Source organism: Cervus canadensis, chromosome 10 (assembly GCF_019320065.1).
Source record: "Cervus canadensis isolate Bull #8, Minnesota chromosome 10, ASM1932006v1, whole genome shotgun sequence".
NCBI lineage: Eukaryota > Metazoa > Chordata > Mammalia > Artiodactyla > Cervidae > Cervus > Cervus canadensis.
Window position 1 is genome coordinate 262,475 of NC_057395.1, and position 23,182 is coordinate 285,656.

A 23,182-nucleotide genomic window follows, 5' to 3' on the forward strand; every position below is an offset into this window, starting at 1 on the left:
ACTTCCAAAACTATGTTGAATAGTAGTGGAGAGAGTGGGCACTCTTGTCTTGTTCCTGATTTTAGGGGAAATGCTTTCAATTTTTCACCGTTGAGGATAATGCTTGCTGTGGGTTTGTCATATATAGCTTTTATTATGTTGAGGTATGTTTCTTCTATTCCTGCTTTCTGGAGAGTTTTAATCATAAAAGGATGTTGAATTTTTTAAAAGGCTTTTTCTGCATCTATTGAGATAATCATATGGTTTTGTTAATGTGGTGTATTACATTGATTGATCTGTGGATATTAAAGAATCCTTGCATTCCTGGGATAAAGCCCACTTGGTCATGATGTATGATCTTTTTAATACATTGTTGGATTCTGTTTGCTAGAATTTTGTTAAGGATTTTTGCATCTATGTTCATCAGTGATATTGGCCTGCAGTCTTCTTTTTTTGTGGCATCTTTGTCTGGTTTTGGAATTAGGGTGATGGTGGCCTCATAGAATGAGTTTGGAAGTTTACCTTCTTCTGCAATTTTCTGGAAGAGTTTGAGTAAGATAGGTGTTAGCTCTTCTCTAAATTTTTGGTAGAATTCAGCTGTGAAGCCATCTGGTCCTGGGCTTTTGTTTGCTGGAAGATTTCTGATTATAGTTTCGATTTCCTTGCTTGTGATGGGTCTGTTAAGATCTTCTATTTCTTCCTGGTTCAGTTTTGGAAAGTTATACTTTTCTAAGAATTTGTCCATTTCTTCCAAGTTGTCCATTTTATTGGCATAGAGCTGCTGGTAGTAGTCTCTTATGATCCTTTGTATTACAGTGTTGTCTGTTGTGATCTCTCTATTTTCATTTCTAATTTTATTGATTTGGTTCTTCTCCCTTTGTTTCTTAATGATTCTGGCTAATGGTTTGTCAATTTTGTTTATCTTTTCAAAAAACCAGCTTTTAGCTTTGTTGATTTTTGCTATGGTCTCTTTAGTTTCTTTTGCATTTATTTCTGCCCTAATTTTTAAGATTTCTTTCCTTCTACTAACCCTGGGGTTCTTCATTTCTTCCTTCTCTAGTTGCTTTAGGTGTAGAGTTAGGTTATTTATTTGACTTTTTTCTTGTCTCTTGAGGTAAGCTTGTATTGCTATGAACCTTCCCTTTAGCACTGCTTTTACAGTGTCCTATAGGTTTTGGGTTGTTGTGTTTTCATTTTCATTCATTTCTATGCATATTTTGCTTTCTTTTTTGATTTCTTCTATGATTTGTTGGTTATTCAGAAGCGTGTTATTTAGCCTCCATATGTTGGAATTTTTAATAGTTTTTCTCCTGTAATTGAGATCTACTCTTACTGCATTGTGGTCAGAAAAGATGACTGGAATGATTTCAATTTTTTGAATTTACGAAGGCTAGATTTATGGCCCAGGATATGATCTATTTTGGAGAAGGTTCCGTGTGCACTTGAGAAAAAGGTGAAGTTGATTGTTTTGGGGTGAAATGCCCTATAGATATCAGTTAGGTCTAGCTGGTCCATTGTGTCATTTAAAGTTTGTGTTTCCTTGTTAATTTTCGATTTAGTTGATCTATCCATACATGTGAGTGGGTATTAAAGTCTTCCACTATTATTGTTTCATTGTTAATTTCCCCTTTCATACTCGTTAGCATTTGCCTTACATATTGTGGTGCTCCTATGTTGGGTGCATATATATTTATAATTGTTATATCTTCTGCTTGGATTGATCCTAAGATCATTATGTAGTGTCCTTCTTTGTCTCTTTTCACAGCCTTTATCTTAAAGTTTATTTTATCTAATATGAGTATTGCGACTCCTGCTTTCTTTTGGTCTCCATTTGCATGAAATATTTTTTTCCAGCCCTTCACTTTCAGTCTATATGTGTCCCTTGTTTTGAGGTGGGTCTCTTGTAGACAGGTCTTGTTTTTGTATCCATTCAGCCAGTCTTTGTCTTTTGGTGGGGGCATTCAACCCATTTACATTTAAGGTAATTATTGATAGGTGTGGTCCCGTTGCCATTTACTTTGTTGTTTTGGGTTCGCATTTATACAACCTTTCTATGTTTCCTGTCTAGAGGCGATCCTTTAGCATTTGTTGAAGAGCTGGTTTGGTGGTGCTGAATTCTCTCAGCCTTTACTTTTCTGTAAAGCTTTTGAATTCTCCTTCATATCTGAATGAGATCCTTGCTGGGTACAGTAATCTAGGTTGTAGGTTTCTCTTTCATTACTTTAAGTATGTCCTGCCATTCCCTTCTGGCCTGGAGGGTTTCTATTGATAGATCAGCTGTTATCCTTATGGGAATCCCTTTGTGTGTTATTTGTTGTTTCTCCCTTGCTGCTTTTAATATTTGTTCTTTGTGTTTCATCTTTGTTAATTTGATTAACATGTGTCTTGGGGTGTTTCACCTTGGGTTTATCCTGTGTGGAACTCTCTGGGTTTCTTGGACCTGTGTGACTTTCCTTCCCCATTTTAGGGAAGTTTTCAGCTATTATCTCCTCGAGTATTTTCACATGGCCTTTCTTTTTGTCTTCTTCTTCTGGGACTCCTATGATTCGAATGTTGGGGCGTTTCACATTGTCCCAGAGGTCCCTGAGGTTGTCCTCATTTCTTTTGATTCTTTTTTCTTTTTTCCTCTCTGCTTCATTTATTTCCACCATTTTATCTTCTACCTCACTTATCTTCTGCCTCCTTTATTCTACTGTTGGTTCCCTCCAGAGTGTTTTTAATCTCATTTACTGCATTATTCATTTTTAATTGACTCTTTTTTATTTCTTCTAGGTCCTTGTTAAACATTTCTTGCATCTTCTCAATCCTTGTCTCCAGGCTATTTATCTGTAACTCCATTTTGTTTTCAAGATTTTGGATCATTTTTATCATCATTATTCTAAATTCTTTTTCAGGTAGATTCCCTATCTCCTCCTCTTTTGTTTGGCTTGGTGGGCATTTTTCATGTTCCTTTACCTGCTGGGTATTTCTCTGCCTTTTCATCTTATTTAGATTGCTGTGTTTGGGGTGGCCTTTCTGTCTGTATTCTGGTGGTCTGTGGTTCCTTTTTAATGTGGAGGTTTCTCCCAGTGGGTGGGGTTGGATGATTGACTTGTCAAGGTTTCCTGGTTAGGGAAGCTTGCGTCGGTGTTCTGGTCAGTGTTCTAGTGCACAGAGCTTGATTTTTTCTCTCTGGAGTGCAATGGAGTGTCCAGTAGTGAGTTTTGAGATGGGTCTATGTGTTTGGTGTGACTTTGGGAAGCCTGTATGTTGACGCTCAGGGCTGTGTTCCTGTGGTGCTGGCAAATTTGTTTGGTATGTCTTGCTCTGGAACTTATTGGTTCTTGGGTGGTGGTTGGTTTCAGTGTAGGTATGGAGGCTTTTGGATGATCTCTTATTACTTAATGTTCCCTGTAGTCAGGAGTTCTCTGGTGTTCTCAAGTTTAGGGCATTAATTCTCCTGCCTCTGGATTTCAGTCTTATTCTTCCAGTAGCCTCAAGACTTCTCCAACTATACAGCACTGATAATAAAACTTCTAGGTTAATGGTGAGAAGATTCTCCACTGTGAGGGATGCCCAGAGAGTTTCACAGAGTTACATGAAGAAGAGGAGAGGGAGGAAGGAGATAGAGATGAGCAGGAAGAGAAAAAGGGGGACTCAAGAGGAGAGAGACAGATCTACGCAGTACTCTGTTCCCTAAGTGGTCTCCGTGGCCCAGAATACCCACAGAGATTCACAGAATTGGATTGGGAAGAGAAGGGGGAGGGAGGAAATAGAGGTGATCTGGGGGAAAAAAAGGAGAGTCAAAAGGGGAGAGAGTAATCATCACACTCCTGAGTAAAAATGGGTATTGATTATTGGATTCTTAAATGTCCAAAATTGATATCAAATACTGAAAAACAAAGATTAAAAATCTAGAGTAGAGGTTAGACTCTTAAAAATACAATATTACAAACAAAAACAAAAACACAAAAAATTTAAGAAATATATATGAAGTTCACTTTAAAAATAGGGTCTTTTTTTTGCAAGGTTATAGTGGGTTATTAAAATGAAAATTAAGGTGTAATGGAGTAATAGAGGACTTTAAAAAAAATAAAAGAAAAAAATTTTAATAAAAAAATAATAATAACAGTAAAAATATATCTAGGAATTTCTCTGGAGCTGTTGTGGGCAGTGTGGGTTCGGTTCAGTTTCAGATAGCTCCTTGTTCCAGCTTACACTTCTCGATATCTATAGGCCCCTTCTGGTGTAGTCGGTGTTAACTACAGGGATTTTAATCTGTTGCACCTGTCACTTCTAAAGCGGTTCCCTTTGTTTATTTGGCTTCTGTTTGCAGGTCTCTTCAGTGTCTAATTTCCACCCTGACACAAGTAGTCGGAGGTGGTCTCTTGTTTAGGTTCGCTTGTTCAGTCATGCTGTGGGGAGGGTGGGGCACTGTAGACAAGTATCACTGGTGTGTGTGGGGAGAACTCGCAGTGTTCCAGCCACACTGGGTTTGCCCCCGCTTGCGGTATGTGTGCTTTCCCCATCTACACTGCTCAGGCTCCAGGTTGCTCTACAGGGAGCAGGCCCTGAGTTGCATGCACTTCCCAGGTTAAGCCACTCAGGTTCAGGTTTTCGGGTACTCTACAAAGACTCAGACTCGGTTGGGCCTGCATTTTGTACCTTCCCCGGCCCGAGGAGCTCAGGCAGCCAGGAGCTTGATGAGCGCACTCTCCCCGGGTGCAGCGTGCCTTATCCCCTCCGTGGTCCCAGCCTCAGTTTCTGCGCTCGCCGGTTCTGTGCGTCTTGTGTCTCTTCTGGGGAGCTGGTCTCTAGTGCGACCCTCCCTGTGGATGTCAACCATCCAGAATCTCATTCTAACCAAATCTAATCTTTGGTTAGAAACTGGAAGCTTGTTTGCAGTTTGGTAGGGGATGCTGTCTCTCGGGCGAGTTTGTCCCTTTCCCCTCCCCCCTGCCTCCTGCCTCCAGTGGGGGATGGGCCAGTCTGAAGCCAGCTAGCTCTTCTCTGGAATTGCTCAGTCCTTCCTTTGTTCTGCGAAAGGGCTGGCAGTGTCTTCGGTTAGGGCTTTTCGCAGGTTTTTCTCTCTCTTTCTTGCTATCCTACAGTTTAAGTTGCTATCTCACGTCAGCTCCCTCCGATTGCCCTCAGGGCATTCAGGCCCGTTCCTTACCCTAAGCAATGCTGCCCCCTCCTCTCCGTTCAGCCCCCACTTGCTGGTGGCGGATGTGAGCATCTGGGGTACTTTTCTGCTGGGAGTTGCTTTTAGGCATGTAATCTGTGGGTTTTATTTATTTTTCCTCCCGGTTAGGTTGCCCTCCGAAATTCAAGAACTTCCCCTAGACCCGCCAGTGAGAGGGTTTCCTGGTGTTTGGAAACTTCCTCTATTAGGACTCCCTTCCTGGGATGGGTTTCCGTCCCTAACTCTTTTGTCTCTTTTTTATATTTTGTTCTATCTCCTTTCAAAGACAATGGGCTGCTTTTCTGGGCACCTGATGTCCTCTGCTAGCGATCAGAAGTTGTTTTGTGGAGTTTGCTCAGCGTTCAAATGTTCCTTTGATGAATTTGTAGGGGAGAAAGTGGTCTCCCCGTCCTATTCCTCCACCATCTTAGCTCCTCCTCCTCCCTTTATTCTTATGCTTATATTTTCTGTGCTTCATCTTGTAAAGTTAATATATATTTTTCATTTTTCTGATTACTTCTTTCTGAACCAAAAGTTAGCATACTACACACACTTTAAAATTATTTTCCGCTTGACATTATCTCCTAGAAATCCCTCCATGTAGTTTATAAAAATATTTTCTTATTTTTACATAAATATATAAAATAGTACCACATTATATACCACAGTTTATACTATACCATAATTAATTGTATATGCCTTGGTTTATTCAACCAATAAGGGGCTTCCCAGGTGGCACTAGTAGTAAAGAACCTGCCTGCCAGTGCAGGAGACATAAGAGCTGCAGGTTCGATCCCTGGGTTGGGAAGATCCTCTGGAAGAGGACATGGCAACCCCCTCCAGTATTCTTGCCTGGAGAATCCCCATGGACAGAGGAGCCTGGTGGGCTACAGTCCATAGGGTTGCAAAGAATTGGACACAAGTGACTTAGTACAGCATTTAACCAATATCCTATTCTTGAACATTTAGCTGTTCAGGAAATAAAATACCTTGCAATTACAGATAATACTATAATGAATAACCTTGTGCATATGTATTTTTATTGTTTTATCTACTATTATATATTTACCTAGTATATACATGCCCCCAAAGTAGAGATTAATATGAAATATATTTGATGCCTCATAATATCTTTGAAATAATGAGACATTTTCAGTAGCATCCATTAAAACCTTTCTTATTTGCATATAAAATCATTATGATAATTTACTGATAACTTTAAAAATGAGAAAAAATACTACTGTACTGCTGCTAAGTCTCTTCAGTCATGTCCAACTCTGTGCTACCCCATAGATGGCAGCCCACCAGGCTTTGCCATGCCTGGGATTCTCCAGGCAGGAACACTGGAGTGGGTTGCCATTTCCTTCTCCAATGCATTAAAGTGAAAAGTGAAAGTGAAGTTGCTCAGTCGTGTCCGACTCTTCACGACCCCATGGACTGCAGCCTACCAGGTTCCTCCATCCATGGGATTTTCCAGGCAAGAGTACTGGAGTGGGGTGCCATTGCCTTCTCTGATGCTACTGTACACGTGCTGTAAATTTGAAATCTAGAGATTTCATGATTGATCTGTTTTTCCATTTAATGAACTAAATATATCTCTTTGTGCTCGCTTCGGCAGCACATATACTAAAATTGGAACGATACAGAGAAGATTAGCATGGCCCCTGCGCAAGGATGACACGCAAATTCGTGAAGCATTCCATATTTTTTTGAACCAGTTCTAATGAGATGGATGAAACTGGAGCCCATTATACAGAGTGAAGTAAGCCAGAAAGATAAAGAACATTACAGCATACTAACACATATATATGGAATTTAGAAAGATGGTAACGACAACCCTATATGCAAAACAGAAAAAGAGACACAGAAGTACAGAACAGACTTTTGAACTCTGTGGGAGAAGGTGAGGGTGGGATGTTGCGAAAGAACAGTATGTATGTTATCTATGGTGAAACAGGTCACCAGCCCAGGTGGGATGCATGAGACAAGTGCTCGAACCTGGTGCACTGGGAAGACCCAGAGGAATCGGGTGGAGAGGGAGGTGGGAGGGGGGATCGGGATGGGGAATACGTGTAAATCTATTGCTGATTCATGTCAATGTATGACAAAACCTACTGAAAAAATAAATAAATTAATTAAAAACCAAAAAAAAAAAAGACAGCAAGGTAAAAAAATAAATAAATAAATAAATAAATATATCTCTTTTTGTAGCTCATATTGGAGTACCAGATAAAAATCTTATGGTTTTTAATCAATATCCAGTGTCAAAACTCCAAACGCAAGTAGAGAACCAAATAAATTACAGAAGGGAAAGGAGTCAGAGTAAGTATAATAATTATGGTAACTTTAAATTATTTTAAACTCATCAGATAATCATTTTTCCTTGGTTTATGAATATGTATTTGAGTGTATATTTTATAGAAGTAAAAATAAATGACCTAAACTGTGAATACCCAAAGATAACTAGAGAACAAGATCCAAAGTGTTAATACCTTCGGACTGTAATTTCTTTGCCATAAGATTATTTCACAGTCATAAAGCATGCACTCAGTATCCACTAAGCTCAGTAACTGTCCAGTCATATCTCCAATTGTGTATACCTTTTAGCTGACTCTAGGAGATTACAGGTTCCAGGAAATTCTGCCCAGTGGGCACTTCTGACCAGTAGCAGTGTCATTCTACCTAGGCTCCAAATGACAGACTGGTAAGTTTTTGAGATCTGTAACTAAAACAGCAAATAGAAATCAGAGAGGCTTAGGGGAAGGGCAGCCTGGAGGCTTGATGGAGACCCCCAACAGGGTATTCTGTTAGTTGGGCCACACAAAGGTGAGGTGTTCTTGGTGACCTCATAGGTAGGTGCCATCAAGTTCCCTGTTTGGAAAGTGCCAATACCAGAAAAGTACCACCAATTGTTGGAACTCTTTTTATTTGGGGAAGTTAAGAGGACCAGATATTGTCAGTCGTTTCCTCTGGATAGGATGTTGTTGCTTTTTCCAGATCGTTCCTAGGAATTTCACTTGGGTGATGGGTCATGGTGCCTCATCTGTATTAATGGCTCATCATGTTGCCTCATGTGAGTCCTCAGAATGACCAGTCATCATTGGGTAGTGTCCTTTTCTGGGGCCACCAGGAAGACATCTTCAACATAATGGAAGGCTAGTGTTCCTTCCAGTAGCTTGAATTTTTCTTGGCCTCATCATATCTGATGACAGATAGTAGGGGAATTTAGGTAGACTTTTGGATGGACATTAGTGGTATATTGCAAGCCATTACACATAAAATTAAACTGATTCTGATTATCCACATGGACAGTGATGCTGAAAAGGGAGTTTGAAATGTCAGTTTTTGTATACCAAGTTTCTTTCTCTTGGGCAGTAGCCCCTGTGACAGTGTCAAAGTCACGTACTGCCAGTGCTTAGAGTTTTACTACAGCGTTGAGCTGCCAATAGTCCTCGAGACTCCATGCTCCTAAGGCCATGTACACAGGTTAGATGAGGCTATTGAGTGAGAATTAGTCTCATGAAGGGCCTTATTATTCTTGAACTCAGCAGTGAAGGCGTTGCTTTTTGCTTTTTTATTCTAGGCAGTTGCTGCTGTTTCTGAGAAACAACAGCACTAGGGGCTGCTAGTCAGGGAGGTTTATGGTCTTCCATATGCCCACTAAAATGGTGCCAGCTGGAGCAGTCTTCTTCGGGCTTATGGGCAAATGTGAGCAGGTGTTCACTTAGGCAGCACATCTATATCACTGATAAATTCAATAGTGAATGCCCTAAGAAGTTTTTGTTGGAGTTTGGAGTTGTCCAAAGAGACCCATCCATAGCTGGATCTAGGTGAGGGTCCCACTGGTAATGACCTCAGATCCAAAATCAGAGACATTGTTTTTTCCCCTCATTCTGGTGCTGGGGTTTGAGGGTCACAGCCACCTCTGTACTGGTATTCGAAAGTCCCAGAAATGTAACTCTTTCCTACCTCCACATTCAACTCTGACCTTGGGATACAACCTCTGGTCCCTACTGGAGATCCTGAGATCTGATCTGCAGTTTTGTCTTGTTTGTTGCTAAATGTTAGAGGGGCTCACCTATTCATCTCCATATTCACAGGGAGAGCCAGAGGGAATAATTTCAATTCATCATAGCAGTTGTTAAACATGCAGACTCTAATAAGGCTGTATTTTGTGGCCCTTATGGCCTAATACCTGGTCATCTACCTCCTCTTTGAGTATCCAGACTCAGAGAGTTTCTCTAGAAGCATCATCCAGGAGAAAGCACATGGTTACCATTTTATATTGCTGTCTTAGCTAGTCTTTACCATTTGAGCAGAAGGTAGACACCATTTCTCTGTGTCTAAAAGTAGGTCAGTTAAGTTCTGGATTTTGTTGCAGAACATTATCACCTGACCTTATAAGGAAGTTTGGTTTAGCTCAATAACCAGCAGGAATAGCAGAAATAAATCTAGAAACCTGGCCTGGTTAACAAGCTTATCTACTGTTCTTATTCATTACTATAGCATGGTTAACAGGGCTGCTATAGACTCTGCAGTGGTGGTCCAAACATGATTTTAGTGACAGGTCCAGGCTGAAAGTTGCCAGAGCATAAATAGTACCCAGCTGAGGAAGGAGAGGGTCTCAGTGTTCGCCTATCCTCTTCCCTTTCTCCCTCCACCTTGAGCAAACTTCCTGCTGTTGGGTGACACTTAAGAAGGGGCTTTATAGTGATGCAGCCCACAAAGTACCAAAGTGCCTCACTCAGTTTGGTTACTTCTTTCATCATGCAAGTGAACAACTCAAGTCTCTAAGGCCTCTTTACATCACAGACAAAGCAATCCCAAAGAGTTCTATATTCATTTAATTCAATGATGAGTCTCAGTTTTAGGCTGTCCATCATTGTCTGGAACCTCATTAAAACTGACAACAGTATTGCATAAGAACCTAGAATGTTACGTCCATGAATCAAGGTAAATTGGAAGTGGTCAAACAGGAGATGGCAAGAGTAAACATCTACATTTTAGGAATCAGTGAACTAAAATAGATGGGAATGGGTTAATTTAATTCAGATGACCATTATATCTACTACTGTGGGCAAGAATCCCTTAGAAGAAATGGAATAGCCCTCATAGTCAACAAGAGAGTCTGAAATGCAGTACTTGAATGAAATCTGAAAAACAACAGAATGATCTCTGTTCATTTCCAAGGCAAACCATTCAATATCACAGTAATGCAACCACTAATGCTGAAGAATCTGAAGTTGAATGGTTCTATGAAGAACTACAAGACCTTCTAGAACTAACACCAAAAAAAAAGATGTCCTTTTCATCATAAGGGACTGGAATGCAAAAGTAGGAAATCAAGTGATACCTAAAATAAAGAGCCAGTTTAGCCTTGGAGTACAAAATGAAGCAGGGAAAAGGCTAACAGACTATTCCCAAGAGAACACACTAGTCATAGAAAACACCCTCTTCCAACAGCACAAGAGACTACTCTACACATGGACATCACCAGATGGTCAAAAACCAAAATTTGGTTGATTACATTCTTTGCAGCCGAAGATGCAGAAGCTCTATACAGTCAGCAGAAACAAGAACTGGAGCTGGCTGTGGCTCAGATCATGAACTCCTTAATGCAAATTACAGACTTAAATTAAAGGGAAAACCACTAGGCCATTGAGGTATGAACAAAATCAAATCCCTTATGATTATACAATGGAAGTGAGAAATAGATTCAAGGGATTAGATCTGATAGACAGGGTGCCTGAAGAACTATGGACTGAGATTCATAACATTGTACAGGAGGTGGTGATCAAAACTGTCCCAAAGAAAAAGAAATGCAAAATAGCAAAATGGTTGTCTGAGTAGGTCTTACAAATAGCTAAGAAAAGAAGAGAAGTAAAAGGCGAAGAGTAAAAGGAAAGATATACCCATCTGAACACAGAGTTCCAGAGAACAGCAAGGAGAGATAAAGCATTCCTCAGTGAACAATGCAAAGAAATAGAGGAAGACAATTGAATAGGAAAGACTGGAGATCTCTTCAAGAAAATTAGAGATACCAAGGGAAAATTTCATGCAAAGATGGACAGAATAAAGGACACAAACAGTACACACCTAACAGAAGCAGAAGATATTAAGAAGAGGTGGCAAGAATACAGGATATACAAAAAAGATCTTCATGACCCAGATAATCACAATGGTGTGATCACTCACCTAGAGCCAGACACCCTGGAATGTGAAGTCAAGTGGGCCTTGGGAAGCATCACTATGAATAAAGCTAGTGGAGGTGATGGAATTCCAGCTGACCTATTGAAAATCCTAAAATAATGCTGTTAAAGTGCTGCATTCAATATGCCAGCAAACTGGGAAACTCAGCAGTGGCCACAGGACTAGGAAAGGTCAGTTTTCATTCCAATAACAAAGGCAATGCCAAAGAATTTTCAAGCTACCACACAGTTGCCCTGATTTTACATTCTAGCAAAGCAATGCTCAAAATATCCGAGTTAGGCTTCAGCAGTATGTGAACTGAGAACTTCCAGATATACAATGTGGGTTTAGAAAAGGCAGAGGAACCAGATCAAATTGCCAACATCTTCTGGATCATGGAAAAAGCAAGAGAATTCCAGAAAAACATCTGCTTCATTGACTGCACCAAAGCCTTTGACTGTGTGGATCACAACAAACTGTGGAAAATTCTTAAAGAGATGGGAATACCAGACCACCTTACCTGCTCCTGAGAAACCTGTATGTAGGTCAAGAAGTAACAGTTGGAACTGGACGTTGAACAACAGACTGGTTCCAAATTGGGAAAGGAGTACATCAAGGCAATGTATTGTCACCCTGCTTATTAAACTTACATGCAGAGTGCATCATGCAAAATTCCACACTGGATGAAGCACAAGCTGGAATCAAGATTGCTGGGAGAAATACAAATAACCTCAGACATGCAGGTGACACCACCCTTATGAAAGAAAGCAAAGAGGAACTAAAGTGCCTCTTGATGAAGGTGAAAGGGGAGAGTGAAAAATATGGCTTAAAACTCAATATTCAAAAAATGAATATCATGGCATCTGGTCCCATCACTTCATGGCCGATAGATGGGGAAACAATGGAAACAGTGACAGACTTTATTTTCTTGGGCTCCAAAATCACTGCAGATGGTGACTGCAGTCATGAAATTAAAAGACGCTTGCTCCTTGGAAGAGAAGCTATGACCAACCTAGATAGCATATTAAGAAGCAGAGACATTACTTTGCTGACAAAGGTCCATCTAATCAAAGCTATGCTTTCTCCAGTAGTAATGTGTGGATGTGAGAGTTGGACCATAAAGAAGGCTGAGCACCAAAGACTTGGTGCTTTCAAGCTGTGGTGTTGGAGAAGATTCTTGTGAGTCCTTTGGACTACAAGGAGATCAAACCAATCAATCTTAAAAAGGAAATCAATCCTGACTGTTCATTGGAAGAACTGATGCTGAAGCTAAAGCTCCAGTGCTTTGGCCACCTGATGTGAAAAGCTGATTCCTTAGAAAAGATCTGATGCTGGGAAAGATTGAAGGTGGGAAGAGAAGGGCACGACAGAGGATGAGATGGTTGGATGGCACCAATGACTCAATGAACATGAGTTTGAGCAACCTCTGGGAGATGGTGAAGGACAAGAAAGCCTGGCGTGCTGCAGTCCATGGGGTCACAAATAGTTGGACACTACTGAACAACTGAAGAAATCCTCTCCAAGAGTGCTCCCGGGTATTCTTGATGTAGCACTTCCTGAGGCTCATTGCTGTGGCTAGCACAGTGCATTGTTGGGACCCTCAGACTCTTGCAGTTGACCGGCTAGTACTTGCCAACAAGCCTTGTAGTCTTGTCTAGCATTTCCCCAAAATACCCAGGTGGATCTTCATGCTTTTCACTTTTCCAGAAAGACATTGTACTTAATTGGGCCACCCTGCTTGCCACCATTTGTCACTGAAAAGACAGCTATCAGTTGTGAAGGTAGTCTATAAAGACAGTGAACCAAATTGAAAGTAAAAAGTCTTTATTCACTTACTGCAATAGTATTAACAAGAGTCTAAACATGAAAGGGCAGGAGCTCTACCAGTGTTCCCACTACTTTCATTTTCCCATGACATGACATCTGGCAAGCATCTGATGTATTGATAATAGGGGAAGTGAATGTCCCTCTCTATGTTCAGATATTTATATACTATATATAGTATGTATGTGTGTCTATATGTATATACACACACAATTATCTACCATTGTAGCATATTTACATTATACCAATACCATACTTGTGGTATATATAGTCACTTTATTCAACCGATCTTCTATGCTTGAACATTTAGATGGCTGTGTTTTATAATTAATGAATGACTTTCTACACAGGCATTTTCATTGTTTGGTCTATTATTATGTATTAACCTAAAGTATAAATAGCCCATGAAATCTGAAGACCAGAATAAAATATACTTGCTGGGGGGTGGTCCTAAGATGGCAGAGGAATAGGACAGGGAGACCACTTTCCCCCCATAAATTCATCAAAAGAATATTTGAACGCTGAGCAAATACCACAAAACAACTTCTGAATGCTGGCAGAGGACATCAGGCACCCAGAATGGCAGCCTGTTGTCTTTGAAAGGAGGTAGGACAAGATATAAAAAATAAAAAGACAAAAGAGGTAGGAACGGAGATCCATCCTGGGAAGGGAGTCCTAAAAGAGAAGTCTCCAAACACCAGGAAACACTCTCATAGGCAGGTCTGTAGGGAGTCTTGGAATCTCAGAGGGCAACATAGCAGGGAGGAAAAATAAATAAATCAATAATTAAAACCCACAGATTACGTGCCTAAGATCAACTCGCAGTGCTCGCATCTGCCACCAGCAGGTGGGGGCTGAACTGGGAGGCGCGGGCTGCATTACCTAGGGTAAGGACTGGGCCGGAATGCCCTGAGGGCAATCTGAGGGAATGAACGTGAGATAGCAACCCAAACTGTGGAATAGCCAGAGACAGAAAAAAAGAGAGAACTGTCCCATGAAAAGCCCTAACCTAAGATACTGCCAGGCCCGCTCACAGAACAAAGGACTGAGCGAATCCCAGAGGAGAGCTAGCAGACTGCGGACCGGCCCATCCCCCACTGGAGACAAGCAGGTTGGGGGGGGGGGGGGGGCAGGCAGCCAGAGCCGGAAACGGGCAATCGCCGCCCCAGAGAGGCATCCTCTACCAAACTGTAAGCAGGCTTCGTTGCTAACCAAGACTTCTTGGGATTCTGGAGGGTTGACATCCGCCAGGAGGGTTGCAGCCAGAGATCAGCTCCCCAGAAGAGACTCATGGCACACCTTAGAAGGCACGCCCATTGTACACCCAGAAAACCAAGCCACTGGGATGGGGGAGGCAATAAGACGCACCCCACACCTGGGGGTGACTGTGCTCACCAAGCACCTGGTCATCTGAGCTGCTCAGACCTGGGAAGGGCACAAAACGCAGGCCCAACTGAGTCTGCGCCTTTGGGGAGTACCCGAGAACCTGAACCTGAGCAGCTTAGACCTGGGAAGTGCAGGCAACCCAGGGCCGCCTCAAGACAGTTCCCAGCAGAGCAACCTGGAGCCTGAACACCATAGGCCGTAGATCGTAGACCGTGAGAGCACACACGCTATGATCAGGGGCAAACCCAGTGTGGCTGAGACACTGCGAGTGTTCCCCACACAGGCCAGTGATATTTGCTTGCAGTGTTCCTCCCTCCCCACAGCACAACTGAACAAGTGAGCCTAAACAAGTGACCACCTTCGCCCCCTTGTGTCAGGGCGGAAAGTAGACACTGAAGAGACCAGCAAACAGAAGAAGCCAAAATAAACAGAGGGAACCACTTTGGAAGTAGCAGGTGCAACAGATTAAAACCCTGTAGTTAGCACTGACTATATGGAAGGGGCTTATAGATCTTGAGAAGTATAAGCCAGATCAAGGAACTATGTGAAACTGAACTGACCCCACACTGTCCACAACAGCTCCAGAGAAACCCCTAGACATATTTTTGCTATTACCATTTTTTAAATTTTTTAAACTTTTTTTTTAATTTTTAAGTCCTCTATTATTCCTTTAATTTTCATTTTTATAACATACTACTACCTTGCAAAAAAAAAAAGACCCTATTCTTAAAAGAAACTTCATATATATATTTTCTAATTTTTGTGACTTTGTTTTGTTTTTTTAACATTATATTTTTGACAGTCTAACCTCTATGCTAGATTTTTAATCTTTGCTTTTTGGTATTTGTTATCAATTTTATATCTTTAAGAACCCAATCTTCAGTACCCATTTTTACTTGGGAGTGTGATTACTGGCTTGATTGCTCTCTCCCCCTTTTGACTCTCCATTTTCTCCACCAGGCCACCTCTCTCTCCTCCCTCCCCCTTGTCTTCTCTACCCAACTCTGTGAATCTCTTTGTGTGTTCCGGGCTGTGGAGAACACTTATGGAATTGATTACTGGCTGGATCTGTCTCTCTCCTTTTGATTCCCCCTTTTCTCCTCCTGGTCACCTCTATCTCCCTCCTCCGTCTTCTCTTCTCCATGCAACTCTGTGACCCTCTCCAGGTGGCCCTCACTGTGGAGAAACTTTTCATCATTAACCTAGAAGTTTTATTATCAGTGCTGTATAGATGGAGCAGTCTTGAGGCTACTGTAAGAATACGCCTGAAAACCAGAGGCAAGAGGCTTAAGTCCAAAACCTGAAAACACCAGAGAACTCCTGACTCCAGGGAACATTAATCGATAAGAGCTCATCCAAAAGCCTCCATTCCAACACTGAAACCAAGCATCACCCAAGACCCAACAAGTTCCAGAGCAAGACATACCACGCAAATTCTCCATCAACACAGGAACATAGCCCTGAGCTTCAATATACAGGCCACCCAAAGTCACACCAAACCCACTGACATCTCAAAACTCACTACTGGACACTTCATTGCACTCCAGAGAGAAGAAATCCAGCTCCACCCACCAGAACACCGAAACAAGCTTCCCTAATCAGGAAACCATGACAAGCGACCCGTCCAACGCCACCCACAGCGAGGAACCTCCACAATAAAGCAGAACAACAAACTGTCAAGAGACAGTAAGGCCCCCCAAACACAGCAATATAAACATGATGAAAAGGCAGAGAAATACTCAGCAGGTAAAGGAACAGAATAAATGCCCACCAAACCAAACAAAAGAGGAAGTGACAGGGAATCTACCTGAAAAAGAATTCAGATAATGATAGTGAAAATGAACCAAAATCTTGAAAACAAAATGGAGTTACAGATAAATAGCCTGGGGACAAAGATCGAAAAGATGCAAGAAATGTTTAACAAGGACCTAGAAGAAGTAAAAAAGAGTCAATATATAACGAATAATGCAGTAAATGAGATAAAAAACACTCTGGAGGGAATCAACAGAAGAATAACAGAGGCAGAAGATAGGATAAGTGAGGCATAAGATAGAAGGGTCAAAATAAATGAATCAGAGAGGAAAAAAGAATTAAATGAGGACAACCTCAGAGACCTCTGGGACAATGTTAAATGCCCCGACATTTGAATCATAGGAGTCCCAGGAGAAGAAGACAAAGACCATCAGAAAATACTTGAGGGAGATAATAGTTGAAAACTTCCCTTAAATGGGGAAGGAAATAGTCACCAAAGTCCAAGAAACCCAGAGAGTCCCACACAGGATAAACCCAAGGTGAAACACCCCAAGACACATATTAATCAAATTAACAAAGATCAAACACAAAGAACAAATATTAAAAGCAGCAAGGGAGAAACAACAAATAACACACAAGGGGATCCCCATAAGGATAACAACTGATCTTTCCATAGAAACTCTTCAGACCAGAAGGGAATGGCAGGACATACTTAAAGTGATGAAAAAGGAAAACCTACAACCTAGATTACTGTACCCAGCAAGGATCTCATTCAGATATGAAAGAGAAATCAAAAGCTTTACAGACAAGTAAAAGCTGAGAGAATTCAGCACCACCAAACCAGCTCTTCAACAAATGCCAAAGAATCTTCTCTAGACAGGAAACACAGAAAGGCTGTATGAACACAAACCCAAAACAACAAAGCAAATGGCAACGGGATCATCCTTATCAATAATTACCTTAAATGTAAATGGGTTGAATGCTCCAACCAAAAGACAAAGACTGGCTGAATGGATACAAAAACAAAACCCCTATATATGTTGTCTACAAGAGAAGCACCTCAAACTGAGAGACACATATAGACTGAAAGTGAAGGGCTGGAAAAAAATATTCCATGCAAATAGAGACCAAAGGAAAGCAGGAGTAGCAATACTCATATCAGATAAAATAGACTTTGAAATAAATGCTGTGAAAAGAGACAAGGAAGGACACTGCATAATAATCAAAGGATCAATCCAAGAAGAAGATATAACGATTATATATGCACCCAACATAGGAGCACCACAATATGTAAGGCAAATGCTAACGAGTATGAAAGGGGAAATTAACAATAACACAATAATAGTGGCAGACTTTAATACCCCACTCACACCTATAGATAGATCAACTAAACAGAAAATTAACAAGGAAACACAAACTTTTAATGAGACAATGGACCAGTTAGACCTAACTGATATCTATAGGACATTTCACCCCCAAGCAATGAATTTCATCTTTTTCTCAAGTGCACATGGAACGTTCTCCAGGATAGATCACATCCTGGGCCATAAATCTAGCCTTGGTAAATTCAAAAAAATTGAAATCATTCCAAGAATCTTTTCTAACCACAATGCAGTAAGATCAGATGTCAAATACAGGAGAAAAACTATTAAAAATTCCACATTTGGAGGCTGAACAACACGCTACTGAATAACCAACAAATCATAGAAGAAATCAAAAAAGAAATCAAAATATGCATAGAAACGAATGAAAATGAAAACACAACAATCCAAAACCTATGGAACACTGTAAAAGCAGTGCTAAGGGGAAGGTTCATAGCAATACAGGCTTACCTCAAGAGACAAGAAAAAAGTCAAATAAATAATGTAACTACACCTAAAGTAACTAGAAAAGGAAGAAATGAAGAACCCCAGGGTTAGTAGAAGGAAAGAAATCTTAAAAATTAGGGCAGAAATAAGTGCAAAAGAAGCAAAAGAGGCCATAGCAAAAATCAACAAAGCTAAAAGCTGGTTTTTTGAAAAGATAAATAAAATTGAAAAACCACTAGCTAGACTCATCAAGAAACAAAGGGAGAAGAATCAAATCAACAAAATTAGAAATGAAAATGGAGAAATCACAATAGACAACACACAAATGCAAAGGATCATAAGAGACTACCAGCAGCTCTATGCCAATAAAATGGACAACTTGGAAGAAATGGACGAATTGTTAGTAAAGTACAACTTTCCAAAACTGAACCAGAAAGAAATAGAAGATCTTAACAGACCCATCACAAGTACGGAAATCGAAACTGTAATCAGAAATCTTCCAGCAAACAAAACCCCAGGACCAGACAGCTTCACAGCTGAATGTTACCAAAAATTTAGAGATGATCTAACACCTATCCTAGATAAACTCTTCTGGAAAATTGCAGAGGAAGGTAAACTTCCACACTCATTCTATGAGGCCAGCATCACCCTAATACCAAAACCAGACAAAGATGCCACAAAAAAAGAAGACTGCAGGCCAATATCACTGATGAACATAGATGCAAAAATCCTTAACAAAATTCTAGCAAACAGACTCCAACAACATATTAAAAAGATCATACATCATAACTAAGTGGGCTTTATCCCAGGGATGCAAGGATTCTTTAATATCCGCAAATCAATCAGTGTAATCCACCACATTAAGAAATTGAAATATAAAAACCATATGATTATCTCAATAGATGCAGAAAAAGCCTTTTAAAAAATTCAATATCCATTTATGATAAAAAACCCTCCAGAAAGCAGGAATAGAAGGAATATACCTCAACATAATAAAAGCTATATATGACAAATCCACAGAAAACATTACCCTCAATGGTGAAAAATTGAAAGCATTTCCCCTAAAGTCAGGAACAAGACAAGAGTGCCCACTCTCTCCACTACTATTCAACATAGTTTTGGAAGTTTTGGCCACAGCAATCAGAGCAGAAAAAGAAATAAAAGGAATCCAGATAGAAAAGAAGAAGTAAAACTCTCACTGTTTGCAGATGACATGATCCTCTACATAGAAAAGCCTAAAGACTGCACCAGAAAATTACTAGAGCTAATCAATGAATATAGTAAAGTTGCAGGATATAAAATTAACACACAGAAATCCCTTGCATTCCTATACACTAACAATGAGAAAACAGAGAAATTAAAGAAAGAATTCCATTCACCATTGCAATGAACAGAATAAAATACTTAGGAATATATCTACCTAAAGAAACAAAAGGCCTATATATAGAAAACTATAAAACACTGGTGAAAGAAATCAAACAGGACTCAAATAGTTGGAGAAATATACCATGTTCATGGATTGAAAGAATCAATGTAGTGAAAACGAGTATACTACCCAAAACAATGTTAGATTTAATGCAATCCCTATCAAGCTACCAACAGTATTTTTCACAGAATTAGAACAAATAATTTCACAATGTATGGAAATACAAAGAAACCTTGAATACCCAAAGCAATTTTGAGAAAGAATGAAACTGGAGGAATCACCCTGCCTGACTTCAGGCAATACTACAAAGCTACAGTCATCAAGACAGTATGGTATTGGCACAAAGACAGAAATATAGATCAATGGAACAAAATAGAAAGCCCAGAGATAAATCCACACACCTATGGACACCTTATCTTTGACAAAGGAGACAAGAATATACAATGGAGAAAAGACAATCTCTTTAACAAGTGGTGCTGGGAAACCTGGTCAACCACTTGTAAAAGAATGAAACTAGAACACTTTCTAACACCATAAACGAAAATAAACTCAAAATGGATTAAAGATATAAACTTAGGACCAGAAACTATAAAACTCCTAGATGAAAACATAGGTAAAATACTCTCCAACATAAATCACAAGAGGATCCTCTATGACCCACCTCTCAGAGTAATGAACATAAAAGCAAAAATAAAAAAATGGGGCCTAATGAAACTTAAGAGCTTTTGCACAACAAAGGAAACTATACACAAGGTGAAAAGACAGCCTTCAGAATGGGAGAAAATAATAGCAAATGAAGAAACAGACAAAGGATTCATCTCAAAAGTATAGAAGGAACTCCTGCAGCTCAATTCCAGAAAAATAAATGACCCAATCAAAAAATGGGCCAAAGAACTAAACAGACATTTCTCCAAAGAAGACATACAGATGGCTAACAAACACATGAAGAGATGCTCAACATCACTCATTATCAGAGAAATGCAAATCAAAACCATAATGAGGTACCATTTCACACCAGTCAGAGTGGCTGCTATCCAAAAGTCTACAGGCAATAAATTCTGGAGAGGGTGTGGAGAAAAGGCAACCCTCTTACACTGTTGGTGGGAATGCAAACTAGTACAGCCGCTATGGAGAACAGTGTGAAGATTCCTTAAAAACCTGGAAATAAAACTTCCATATGACCCAGCAATCCCACTCCTGTGCATACACACCAAGGAAACCAGAATTGAAAGAGACACGTGTACCCCAATGTTCATTGAAACATTGTTTATAATAGCCAGGACATGGAAGCAGCCTCAACATCCATCAGCAGATGAATGGATAAGAAAGTTTTGGTAGATATACACAATGGAATAATAGCCATTAAAAAGAATACATTTGAATCAGTTCTAATGAGGGGGGTGAAACTGGAACATACTATACAGAGTGAAGTAAGCCAGAAAGGAAAACACCAATACAGTATACTAACACATATATATGGAATTTAGAAAGATGGTAACGATAACCCTATATGTGAGACAGCAGAAGAGACACAGATGTAGGACTCTGTGGGAAAGGTCGAGGGTGGGATGGTTTGGGAGAATGGCATTGAAACATGTATATTATCATATGTGAAATGGATTGCCAGTCCAGGTTCAATGCATGAGACAGGGTGCTTGTACTGGTGCACTGGAATGACCCAGAGGAATGGGATGGGGAGGAAGGTGAGAGGGATGTTCAGGATGGGGAACACATGTACACCCGTGGCAGATTTATGTCAATGTATGGCAAAACCACTACAATGTTGTAAAGTAATTAGCCTCCAACAAAAATAAATAAATTTATTAAAAAAATAAAAATAAAAAGCCAATTTGCCCTCCAAAAAATAAAATAAAATATACTTGCTGCTTATGAAAATTTATATAATGAGATAGCTTCAACATCATCTAGTTTTATGACAGATCTAGCATTATAATATTAGTAAATGACTTATGACTTCATAAAAACGAGAGAAAATGTTACTGTACACTGGTTATAAATTTGAAATATAGATATTGCCCAATCGTTCTATTTTTCCATGTAGTAGACTAAATGCATCTTTTTATATAGGTTTTTATGGAGCGTCAGGTCAACATCCTCTGCTTGTGGATCAAGATTTAGTTTCAAAACCCCAAACGCAAGTGAAGAAGCATATAGGTTCCCCAGAGGAAAGACGCTATAGTAAGTATAATAATTAAAGAAAATGTTATATTATTTTAAACTCATCAGACGATTTTTTTTCCTTTGGTTCATGAATATGTATTTGAGCATATATTTTATAGACGTGAAAATGAATGACCTAAGATAATTAGAAAACAATGGCAAAACTAATAATACCTTTTTGTTGGTATTTGCACAGTTAATAATTACTCAGTAAAAAAACTGCTTTCACACACACTCATGAAAATTATTCACATGGTGTTTCTTTCTTAGTTCAGCTCTATGCAAAGAAAATTTGATTATTTGGCATATCCAGAAGTTCCATTATACATGTATTTTTTTCTACCTAGCGTATCCTTTTCAAACCCAGAAAAACGATGTGATAACAGTTGAAAATCTACATCCTGAGAAGAAGGATTTGTTTTCAATTAAGCAATCCCAAACTCAGAAACCTAGAGCTATCAAAAAGGAGAATCTTGATGGTAAGTAATTAAACATAAATCTTATAAACTGCATGTAATTAATTTCAGAATGCTGTTTTTTGTTTATGAATATAACTTCAACCATTTGCTAATTTAGTAATTACTCTCATTGTGCACGGTGCTGAATATGTGTGCCGTGCGCTTAGTCACTCAGTCATGTCCGCTCTTGCGACCCTATAGACTGCAGCCTGCCAGGCTCCTTTGTCCAAGGGATTCTCCAGGCAAGAATACCGGAATGGGTTGCCATTTCCTTCTCCAGGGGATCTTCCCAACCCAGGGATTGAACCCAGGTCTCCTGTATTGCAGTCAGACTCTTTACTGACTGAGCTACCCGGGAAGCCCATTGTACTTTGCACTTTGCCAATGCCCACTGTACATTCTCATTGTACTTCAGATCATTATTGATGATTTATCTCTTTCTTTTGTAATCACTAAATTAAATGTGTTATATCTTACACTTTGTGGATTTCTCTATTCTTGTAGTTGTGACAGGCTTTGGTTTATATCTTGTGATAGCCTATTTTTTTTTTGCATATAAATTTTAAAGTGATATTATTCTTGGGGACAGAGCATTTTATCCTAAGGGAGATACTTCATTATTTTTATAGTTTTTATTTATTTTCCTTTAAAACTACCTTGTCTGCTATCAGTGTAGTTCCACAAACTTTCTTTTGGTTGGTATTTGCATGATACATTTTTTTCTCTCCTGTTACTTTAATTTTCCTGTATCTTTGTGATATTGCTGAATTTCTGGTAAGAAACTTATAGAATTCAGCCTGGTCTTTTAATTACCTTTCATAATCATATATAATCTGATTATTGATATATTTAAGTGTTATTCCACTCTTTTTCTATCTGATATATTTCTTTCAGTCTTTCACTATGTTTTTTATCATGATATGTGTTTTCCTTGGCCATATTTAATACCAAAAATTTTAAGCTTTATTCAAAACTACAAATGCTATAAGAAAACTAAATAATAATTTAAAATGTA

At 39.6% G+C, this 23,182-nt stretch overlaps 1 protein-coding gene and 1 non-coding gene across 2 annotated transcripts in view; both read left to right on the forward strand.

The window, feature by feature from the left end:
- Positions 1-23,182, forward strand: part of LOC122448351 (coiled-coil domain-containing protein 7-like) — a 171,022-nt gene that overhangs the window by 79,543 nt on the left and 68,297 nt on the right. The window contains exons 13-15 of the mRNA XM_043479596.1: positions 7,355-7,465; positions 21,617-21,727; positions 22,057-22,188. Coding sequence (XP_043335531.1) covers positions 7,355-7,465; positions 21,617-21,727; positions 22,057-22,188 — 354 coding nt within the window. The remainder of the gene's footprint in view (positions 1-7,354; positions 7,466-21,616; positions 21,728-22,056; positions 22,189-23,182) is intronic.
- LOC122449100 lies at positions 6,746-6,852 on the forward strand. The gene has a single exon (XR_006271903.1). It is a non-coding gene; the product is annotated as a U6 spliceosomal RNA (small nuclear RNA).